At 44.4% G+C, this 10,853-nt stretch overlaps 1 protein-coding gene across 2 annotated transcripts; it reads right to left on the minus strand.

Annotated features, from left to right (window-relative positions):
• Positions 1–2,406: 2,406 nt before the first annotated feature.
• On the minus strand, positions 2,407–10,647 carry LYSMD4 (LysM domain containing 4). 2 transcript variants are annotated; one of them, XM_075557909.1, is made up of 3 exons: positions 10,487–10,559; positions 8,978–9,256; positions 2,407–3,730 (listed from the first exon to the last, which is right to left on the minus strand). In XM_075557909.1, the coding sequence occupies exons 2-3, from the start codon at positions 9,245–9,247 to the stop codon at positions 3,137–3,139; spliced, it is 864 nt and encodes a 287-aa protein (XP_075414024.1). In that variant the 5' UTR covers positions 9,248–9,256; positions 10,487–10,559; the 3' UTR covers positions 2,407–3,136. The 2 variants fall into 2 exon arrangements, with proteins under 2 accessions (XP_075414024.1, XP_075414023.1); XM_075557908.1 differs by having other exon boundaries at positions 2,408–3,730; positions 10,536–10,647.
• Between the last annotated feature and the right edge of the window lie 206 nt (positions 10,648–10,853).

A 10,853-nucleotide genomic window follows, 5' to 3' on the forward strand; every position in this document is an offset into this window, starting at 1 on the left:
CCCAATACTACCTTACAAATCCAGCTGGACCGGAAGATGTACAGATAGAAACTGGAAATACAGGGTATCCAGGACAGATGAACCCCTTAGGACCAGTGCTGAGAGTGGCAATATTGGGAGGGTGGAGGGAAGGTGAGTGAGAAAGGGGGAACTGAAACAAGGATCTACATATAACCTTCTCTTTAGGGAACAGACAGTGGAGAAGTGGGTGAAGGGAGACGTCGGGCGGTGTAAGATTTGACAAAATAATAACAATTTATAAATTATCAAGGGCTCATGGGGGAGAGGGGATTGGGGAGGGAGGGGGAAAATGAGCTGATACTAAGGGTTGAAGTAGAAAGCAAATGTTGTGGGAACGATGAGGGAAACAAATGTACAAAAGTGATCGGTCCAATGGATGTATGTGTGGATTGTGATAAGAGTTGTACAAGCCCCAATAAAATGATTTAATTATTTTAAAAAAACAATGGAAGAAACTGAGAATCTAAAATCCTTATAGGAAACCCTCAAAAATAAACAATGAGATAACAGAATTAGATAATTAATATATGAAAAGATCTGAGGAATAGAATGAAAGTGGAAAACAGAATCAGTGAGCTTGAAGATAATCACTCTTGACTACAACTGACAAGAAACAACAGAAAAAGCAAAATCAGAAGAAAGCCTGAGAATATGAAACACAATCAATAAAACAATCTGCAACTTGACGGGATCCCAGAACAGAGAGAAATTTAAAAAAATCTATAGAAAATAGTATGTGTGAATGTGGGGCAGGGCATGGAGTGGAAACCCAATGCCCATCTGTAGACAATTGGACATCCTATCACAGAGGGGTCACAGGGAAGACATGAGCCAGTCAGGGTGCAGTATAGCACTGAGGAAACACACAACTCTCCTGTAGTTCTTTGGTGCTTCCTTCACCCCACTATCATTATTTCAGTTCTACCTTACAAATTGTATTAGACCAGAGCATGCACACTGCCTACAGACAAGAGCCCACAACACAGGGAATCCAGGATAGACAAACCCCTCAGAGCCAACAATGAGAGTAGAGATACCAGGAAGATTAGGGAGGAGAGGGGGGAAAGGGAGCACTTGCTGATCACAAAGATCAGCCTATAACCCCCCCCCCAGGGGGACGAATGGAAAAGTGGGTGAGAGGTCATGGAAGATGATGTAAGTATGAAAATAATAATCTATAACTTCTCAAGGGGTCGTGAGGGAGGACGGGTGGGGGAGGGAGGGGGAAGAAATGGGGAGTTGATTATTGGGCTCAAGTGGGAAGAGAATGCTTTGAAAATGATGATGGAGGCATATGTGCAAATGTGCTTGACATCCTGGATGAATGTATGGATTGTGATAAGAGATGTAAGAGCCCCCAGTAAGTGTTCAGTTTCTTAAAAGGTATGAAAAATAATGGAAGAAAATTTCCCTGACATTGTAGAGGAAGAGAAAATAGCAAAGTAGCTAAGACAGGCCTAAATAGGGAAGATTCCAATAGAAAAATATGACTTCTTGTAGTCAAACTATCCATTTTGACCAATTTTTAGTTTGTTCTAATTTTATGATTTTCTTTCAATTGAGGTTTTCTGTTCTGTTATTATTGTTGGGGAGAACATGTTTTTATTCAAACAAAATGCAGGATAGGTAAATCTATAGGGTCAGTAACTGGATTAATAATTTCTTAGAGTTATGGCAGGGGAAGACGGAGGGAAATGGGGAACTAACAATAATGAATAATTGATAGAAGAATGAAAAAATGTTCTAAAATTGATTATGGTTATATTTGCATAATCCCTTCTAATATGTTTAACCCACTGAATTGGAAGGAATATAAATTATATGTCAATAAAACTGTTAAAAGTGCTAAAGAAACTGTATTAGATAACCCAAAATGAACTAAGTATTTAGACTTAGTGAAAAATGTTACACACATAATGCCCAAATTACTACTCCTCAACCCGAGATAGCCTTCCTAGTCAAAACCTGTCCAAGGAACACCTGTAGACACGGGGCTGGCAGGTGGGTAGAGGCTCCCCTGGGACCTTCCCTGGGCAGTGACTACTCTGGGTGTCCCTGTAGCATTGTCTCCCACAGTCGAACCAGAGCATCTTTGCCTGACAACAGAGATTCCTTAGGTATCAACATTAAGTACTATTGGTTCAACCCAATTCTAATTAATTCTTTAAAGCATTAACTTCCCAGACACTGAAAATATAGGAAAATGTGCAAGAAATATGCTCCATGGCACCTCATGCATGTAAAGTATGCCACATTGGCCAGCCTGCCAGTTTGCTGGTTACTTTACCTGACTGTCAATGTGTGGGATACAGACCAAGGGCCTGAAGACTTAAGGCATTTTCTCCATTACTGTTTCCATGTCTTTCTGAATGATCAACCTCCAAATAAAAAACAGAAACCTCAATTTCCTTCACAGAAGAAACTTTTATTCCATTAAAGAAAAGTAGAAGATAAAGATATTTGTTCTTTGCCTGGCAAAAGTGACTTGTCCTAAATGATGCCCTGCCTGGATGATGGTGACAGGTATGAGAGAGAGAGAGAAACTGCTCCTTGGAGGCACAGCAAGGAAAACAGTTTGCCAGAAACACATTCACAAGATCTAAATATTTACCACAGTTTCACAAGTTCATTTTCTCCTGGAGATTATTTTGTTTTTGTAGTGACATTTTGAAGAGACGAAATTTGTTATTAAACCTAGGCACATCGCTGCTTTTACACATGAATGGAAAACCCTTTCAAGTTCTCTTCGGCTACACGTCCTCATCTTACATATGAGATTACTTACATCTACCTACTCGGCCAGATGAGTCAAACAAGCGAACTCATTCCAAGGTGGACAAATGCCATCTCTCATCCCCAAAGCTTGGCATCATAGGAGCCTTGGTGGTGCAGTGGGTTACATGTGTAGCGACGAACTGCACATTTCTGATACAGGAGGCTGCGGGAGGAGTGTCTGGGCTCCGCAGCCTTGGGTTAAGTCCAATGGAGAGCAGTGACGTCTGAAAGCTATCTATGTATCGCAAAGAAAACACATCACTCCTAGGATATGGCCAGCGTCAGCTGATGCACATCAAAGCCCAGTCACTAAGGCTAATTCCGTAAGCACAAAAATAGCTTAGCTCCCTGCATGGGTGGTCTGACTGAAATGTCTAGCTGGCACGGACAGTGCTAATTTAGGAGCTCTCTCTGGAATTGCACCTGATACTAAGGAACCATTAGGGACAGCCGTTGTGTTCAAGATACTAGGAGACTTGCCAATAGCTTGGATTTTAAAATAGACCAAGTAAAATACTGGCAAAACAATCCCAATCAGAAGCATGATGAAGACAGCATTCCACCACTGAATTCCACAGTCTGCACCATTTGTTGGTGTCTTCTGAGTAGCAGGCAGGAGCAGCTGACTGGAGGTCTCGCAGTAATTTTCGTGTAGAAAGATTTCAGACTGCACTGCACTCTCAAGATTCTGGTCAATTCCCTTAAAGAACTCCATCAGCTGGCTTGAGTGATCCCTACTGCCTATAGGTGCTCCATCCGGATCGGGCAACTCCACGAAGGTCACTTTGGTCTCTGAGGGCGAGTTTGGAAGGGGTTTTAGCTCTTCGTGCATCTCTGTTAGGACACCATGGTTTTTCACTGGAATCTTGATGGATTTTAAAGCATATAAGTCTTGTTCTCGGATGAAGTTGTTGACTTTCTTGATATCTGCCACCTAGAGAAGCCGTGGAGAACACTAGCATTAATTATGTAGCGCGCCCTAAAATTCAAAACCCAAAATGTGGCTCTTACCCTTATTTGGGTGATGAGCCAACCACAGCCCTCTTCAGAGTATGAGGAATGCTAGGGAAGTACACTATACTCACAATTCCTTTAACGAGTAACTTTGCTGTTTGGCTTTAATTCAGTCTTAATGTATAAATTAATGATCAACTTTTCTACAGATTTACAGGCTTAAACAACTTAATATAAAACAGGTTTGTTAGTTTGTTTGTTTTTAATCTGCCTAAAGTGTTAGTGCAATAAAATGGTTATAGATGAAACACATCAAGGTATGGGGCCCTTGTCCTTTTTGAGGAAACAGTGTCCCTGCCTGGCTGACTTCCTGCCTCAGTCTTGATCAGTAGCTACTTAGTCATTATCATTCCACAAACACTTCTCAGGGCTCAGCTCTCTCCACAGGCCCTCGGATCCTTGTTTCCTTATATGGACGTGATGAGAGGGATGCCCTTATGGTCCTATCACCTTTTTCTCCCAGAAGTGCTGCATGAAGGCATTTTAAGTCAAAGTAGCAAACACTTAATTTATTTGGAGAATTCCAACCACCAGAGCAGAGCCCTTGATAATATGCCTTAACAACAATTAGACACTTGTAATCACAAATTAAATAGGAAACAATAGATTGAGAATCACTATTCTAGTATTCCAACTTGAGAACTTTTATCAAATAACAAAGTTCATTATGAACTCTTCTCATCATCAAGCATGCTGACTTGAAAATTTAAGAAATGGGGGGAAATGTATATCAAAAAGGCAAACCTTCCCTTAAGGGAATAATTGAAGATTTATCAAAATCATCAGAGATGGATTTTAATGTTTAATCCTTAAGTCCACTTAAGCTGGAGTAGAAAAACAGTCAACACACCTTTAAATAGAGCCTTACTTAAATCAATCATCTCTATTTTAATTGTTTAGAAATTGCTTTCATCATTTCATTGAATTGGGCTGTGTGACATTTTTAATTTAGTATGTCCTCAATAATAATCACCTGAGGTGCCAACAGTAAAATATTTACTTCAAATTGGAAAATTGATCACTTACAGGAGGAATTACATGTTCTTCACTGATTAGACATCAATATTCAAAGAAACCTATTGCATCTATTCAGGTTTTTCTAGCGTAAGATGCACTTCTAAACCCATGTGCTGTACACCATTAATTATGTCCAAAGAAGGTGATTTTTAGAGTCAGATATAAGCATCAATAAAATATAAAAACCTCTGTGTATCACTGGAGACAAAGCTGATTGCCTCAACACCCCACAATGTGTGTTTAGGTATTTGGATCACATAAAATACATGACTAACATTTTAAGGAAGAAAATACATTTAAATACATAAAGTATATAGCCTTAGGGAAGGCTCTAAAATGCTGAGGCAAAATGTTAGCAAAATAAAATACAGGCAGTCCCCAGGAGAGGCGATCCATTCCTAAATATGCCTTTAGGAATGTTGAAGCGAGTGCATGTGGTTGTAACTTTAGTGCAAAGAAAGGCTCAGAGCCCCCCCCCCTCATGATTCAAAATCTGCATGTGCGGCAAACGAAGGTGACTGCGATCCAGAATTTGTTGTGAGTGGTGGTTGGTTCCAAAGTTTCCCAGTAGGGGAGCTTTATGTGACATTAAAGGGCAAGCACTAGCCACCTACCAACAACCAGGGGACTGCCCATATGCACATCTTGAAGAAAATGCAGGAATTCTGTAAGTACTTTCCTACTTACTTTGCCATTGTTAATCACTCTGAATGCTAAAAACATAATTAAAAAGAAAAACGGGTCACATAGATACAGAGCAAACACAGACTATATCACACAGTTATAAAAGAGACCTGTAGCAGTCAAATAAGCCATCACCAGCAAGAACCATTTTTTAAAAATTAAAGGAAGGAAGCCTACAATCCAAATATTAGATAAATCTACCTGGCATCTCCAAGCTCACTAGGTCTTAAATGTGCTCCAAAAAAAAAGGAAAAGGGACAACTTTCATTATTTCTACTTGGAGGGGCAAGAATAGAAGATCTCTGTATCATGAGATCCCGGACTAACCCTCCTTCTTCAATTGCCCCCCAAGTTTTAAAACTAACATGTCCACTTGCCTCTGGCTAAAGAGGGCAAGCATTTTGTGGTGAAGTTTCCTAACTTGGTTCTTTTATCCATATGTCTGTAACTCTTACCAAATGATTGCGTGAAACACTCAGTGTTTGATCAGTTTTTATTGCCATTCCCAGCGCTAAGAGAACCACATCACAAGCAGGAACAGAGAGAATTCCCTGTGGGGCACACTGGAAATCCCTGCCAGAAGTGGTGAGGCAGTAAAGGCAGTGCCACATGGAGACCAGAGGCCACGGCAGGGAGAGCAAGAGACAGAACAGAGGAGCGGTGCAAAGGTCCATCAGCAGACAGGCTTCCTGTCCCATGGAGCCAAGAACCAAAGGACTGGGCTGAGCACCAGAGCGATCTGGCTGCAGACTGAGAGACCCTAGTGTGGACAACAAAGGGATCCTTAATGTTTTCTGATCCTGCCTCTTGGAAACCTGTTCACTTCCCTAATGAACCCACATGATTGTGAGAATTGTCTGTCAGTTCTGTGTGGCCATTGCAATGGACTATCGGACCCAACAGAGAAGTAGTGTTATGGGCAGAGTGGTTGGTGTCAGACTAGGGTAAAGGAGAATGGAAGGTGGAGGTAAGTGTCTGACCTCTGCCTCAAAGTTACAGGCCTTGGACATGGGAGGAGTTAGGTTCTCCTTCTCCCTTGTGGCGTCCTAGGTCAGCGATGGCCTCCTCCCTGGTTCGTTTTCATCTTTACTGCTAGACTGTCCTTGGGTAGCACAGACCGTTTGCACTCACCTTCTAAAGCCTGGCAGTTCGAAAGCAGAGCGGTGCTGTAAAAGCAAGGTCCGGCAATCTACTTCTTTGAAGATTCTTTATTCCTCATTTGCTAAGTAGATTCTGACTCCTCTCAATCCTATAGGACAGAGTACAGCTACCCCACAGGATTTCCTGGCTGTAATCTTGCCCAACACCGCCACCTAAATTTTATTTTGTGGTTGAGAATATACCCACCAAACAAATGTCAATCCAACAGCTGAGACAACTTAGTAGTGACATTGACTGCATCCCCCCAGTGGTTCACCAATCTCACTGTCGTTCAGGCATTTCTCCTCCACGAAGCTGCATTCCTGTCTCCATAAACTCTCCTGTGGCTGGTGTCAAACGGATTCCATACGGTTTTTAAAACAGCATTTTAAAGTAACGTTTTGAATAGTTAAGCAAACTATTATTTAGCTTTAAGAAGACTTCAAGGGATAATTTTTGTTTAAAGTTTAAAGATTATCTCAGGGCAATAGTTTTAGAGATTCATCAACCTTCATGGCTCCAGGAGATATGAAGTCCATGACAATTTGAATTTCTGTTCTGCATTTCCCCACTCTTGGTATCTTCTAAGGAATCCTTGATCAAAATGTTCAAATGTTCAAAATGTTCCAATTCTTCTGGTCTTGGGGCAAAGGAAGCAGCTGTTCGTGGAAGCAATGAGCAGCCACTTATTTCATATGCTCCATCTACTCCTAACTCTCCTTTATCCATTGTCCAGGAACAAGTTCTTATACTTTAGATGGCTTCTTGAATCAGGACTGAAGACATGAAGTTAACTGACTAGGATGTTCCATGAAATCATGACCCTCAACTTCCAAATCAAGGAGCCAAATCCCATGAGGTTTTTGGTTGTTATGTACTCCACCTCAGCAACTACTTTTTGATGTCGATGTAAATATATGTCATACAACTTTTGACAATTCAACTTTTCTCAGACACAGAACTTATTGACAACAATTAAAATAATCCACTGTGTGACCTTTTATTTCCATCACCAGTAACCTCACTTTCCCCCCTCCCTTCTATTCCAGGTAATCACAAATAAACCTTGTTCTCTCTCTATTTGCCTTTTCATATAAGTGAGGCCATAACTGTCCTTTTGTGCTTGGTTTCTTTTGCTTGGTATAGAGTCTCCAAACTCAATCCAAAATGTAGACTATATCAAAACATTCTATCTTCTATTGCTGAATTATAGTCCACTGTATGCATATACCCCACATTGCTAATTCATTCATTTGTGGGTGGGCATCTACATTGTTTTCACCTTTAGCTATTGTGACTAGTGCTGCAACGAACATTGAAATACAAGTCTCTTTAGAGTGCACTTTCCAGCTTTGAGTGTCTGCCTGGGAGTGGAACTGCTGTCACAGGGTGTTTCTGTTTTTCCGGTTTTTAAGGAACTGCCACACTGTTTTCCACTCTGATTTAATCCAAGCGATAGGTAGGAGTTCCAAATTCCCTTATCCTCACCAACAGCTGTTCACCTTCGCCATCCTTAACCCAGTGCCATCAAGTCAATTCTGACTCACAGCAGTCCTAGAAGACAGAATAGGTAGGACTGCCCCTGTGGCTTTATAGAGGAGAACACCTCCTCCTTATCCCATGGAGCCGCTTATGGTTTTGAACTGTTGAACTTGTGGTTAGCAGCTCAAAAGTTTAACCCACTATGCCACCAGGACTCCTTAGCCATTGCCATTCTCATTCTGTCTCTCTCTCCCTCCACCCCGCCCCTCAACTAACTCTCTCTCTCACTCTCACACACACTGCCATTGCATCAATTCTGACTCGTGGTGATCCTACAAATCCGATTAGAATTGCCCCATGGATTTCGAAGACTGTGGCTCTTTATGAGCATTGAAAGTCTCATCTTTCTACCATGGAGCAGTGAGTGGTTTGTAAGTACGATGCCGTCAGGGCGCTGGTGAAAGGGAAAGTGAAACACTATCTTACTGTGGTTTTCATTTGCAACTCTCTGATGACTAATGAAGTTGAACATCTTTTCATATGTTTACTGGTCTTTGGTGAAACCAGGCTGTAATCTTTATGGAAGTTGAGTGCCACATTTTTCTCCCACACAATGGCTGGTGGGTTCGAACTGCCTATCTATTGATTAGCAGCCAAGTGATTGCAACCACTTAACCAACAGAGTTTCTTTCTGGAAAGCTTACAGCCCAGCAAGCCCCGTGGAAGCAGTTCTGTAACACACAGGCATCTGAAGACAGCATGGACGGACACTAACCCATCAGTGAGTTCTGCTCCCTTGCCCTGTCTCCTGGGGTGGGGAAGGAGGAATAATGAGTGTGCTTACTTTACAGCCATATTGCAGAGCCAGCTTGTTGAGACTGTCCTCCTGGGCCAGCTCGCGCTGTAGCAGCACCACTTCAGGGGCTCCAGGCTGGCGACTGCAGTCCTTGTGATGTTCCTGGCCCCGGGGTCGCAGAGCCATGTGCTGTGACTCTTCCTCAGAGGAGTCCCCCGAGTCCCCGTTGCCATCAGTAAACTTGTAAAGGTGACTGCTCGGAGTCCTACACACAACAACCGGGCCTTGGAAGGACGTGTGCACTTCCTTCTGCCTCATTTTCTTTAACTGAAAACCAAACCTGAGGTTAATTCCACACAAGGCAAATTCATTCCTCTTATGGCTGTATTAAACATCAGGGCCTTTTGCTGTTGAGATTTCCCTCCCTAATCACTGTACTACTCAGCTAAAGAAAAAGGGGTGATTCTGGTTGATACGCAAGGAGTAGGTAGTTTTCCTACTACTCTTTTTACTACATGCATAGTTTCTGCCCTTCCTCCCTTATTCCTCATCCACAGTTGTGGACGGGAGCCACACCCACTTCTGTAAAGAAGCCACTCCAGAGGGGGAGGCTGGTACTGCATCCCTCACTTCCAGCCCGCTGAGAATCTTAAACGCCAAACGTTGCTCCAAAAATGCATATTCAATACCTGCCACACTCAAAATCTCTTCCCTAGAAGGTCAACACTGACACTTGATTGCAAAGAACACACTGAGGCAAGAAGACTTTTATTTCGAAATTGCATGAATTATGTAATACATAGGGCAGGTCAGGGGATAATCCTTGCCAAACAGATTCTGCCTCCTCCCTAAACAGGTCACTTTGCATGCATGACAACTTCATGGCTCAGCGCCTCGCATTTCTGGGTTCTAAACCTCACCGTAATTTCATAGCGCCTCCACAGGGCAGGACTGCACTGCCTCCGTGGGTTTCTGAGACTGTAAATCTTTATAGGACTAGACAGCCTCATCTCCCTCTCTGGGAGCAGCTAATGGTTTTGAACCCCTGAACTTGCAGTTAGCAGCTCCACATAACCCAAGTGCAAAATCCCCAGGACCCCGCCATCTCCTCTCCACACTGTTCAGCTGAGCTTCCGGTCTGAACTCTCAAGCCCTGGGGCTGAAAGCCCCCCAAATTGAGGGGCCACTGGAGAACGTTCCACCGAGGTAGATCTGTGAACCCGCTTCCACCCCCAGCCTTCATGGAGGCTGGGAGCTCGGAGTCCGTTCCGGACCCCGCTCCCACTTCCAGTCCGAGCTACGGGCCAGGAGGGACCTCTCTGCCCTCAAACCTCGGTTTCCGTCCGCCCCTCTCCGTGAAAGTCGGGGGGGGGGGGGGGCGTCCCGTGGGAACTGACAAAAGAATCCGGGTACCGGCCGCCCAAAGGCCGACACAGTCAGGCTCTCGACGCTCCATAAAGGTCAGACCTCTGACCTCTAACCCCAGGCTGCCGGCAGGTCCCGACCACCCGGGCGCAGCCTGGGCCTGGGGACACTGCAGCCCGCCCCTGGGCCCACCTGCGAAGCCAGAAGTAGGCCGCAGCCCCTTCAGCAAAGGCCCGCGTACCTCAGCCCCCAGGTTCCGGCGCCGCCACGGCCTCGGCCGAGCCTGCGGATTGGCCTCAAAAGAGCAGCGCTGCTAAGAGGCGGGGCCTAAGAGGCGGCCAATGAGATCGTTGGTGGGTGGGCAGTGGAACGGACCACACTGCGAGCTGAGAGGTCGGCACCGGCGGGGCGGGGCACCAGGCTGGCGCTGGGGGCGGGGCCGTGGGCGGGGCGGGGCGGGGCACCAGACTGGCGCTGGGGGCGGGGCTCCGGGGCGTGGGGCTGGCTCTGGAGGCTGACCTTCGTCCTCCAGCAGGTTCCCGAAAGTGCTGATGCGGGG

This window comes from Tenrec ecaudatus, chromosome 9 (assembly GCF_050624435.1).
Source record: "Tenrec ecaudatus isolate mTenEca1 chromosome 9, mTenEca1.hap1, whole genome shotgun sequence".
In the NCBI taxonomy this organism is placed as follows: Eukaryota; Metazoa; Chordata; class Mammalia; order Afrosoricida; family Tenrecidae; genus Tenrec; species Tenrec ecaudatus.

What these genes read in the sequence shown, in the direction of transcription:
- LYSMD4 (XM_075557909.1), bottom strand. Translation starts at nt 9,247, where the DNA reads ATGAGGCAGAAGGAAGTGCACACGTCCTTCCAAGGCCCGGTTGTTGTG. An exon ending in CTCTGCAATATGGCTGTAAA is followed by an intron (nt 3,731 to 8,977) that starts GTAAGCACACTC and finishes CGGCTTCTCTAG; the next exon opens with GTGGCAGATATCAAGAAAGT.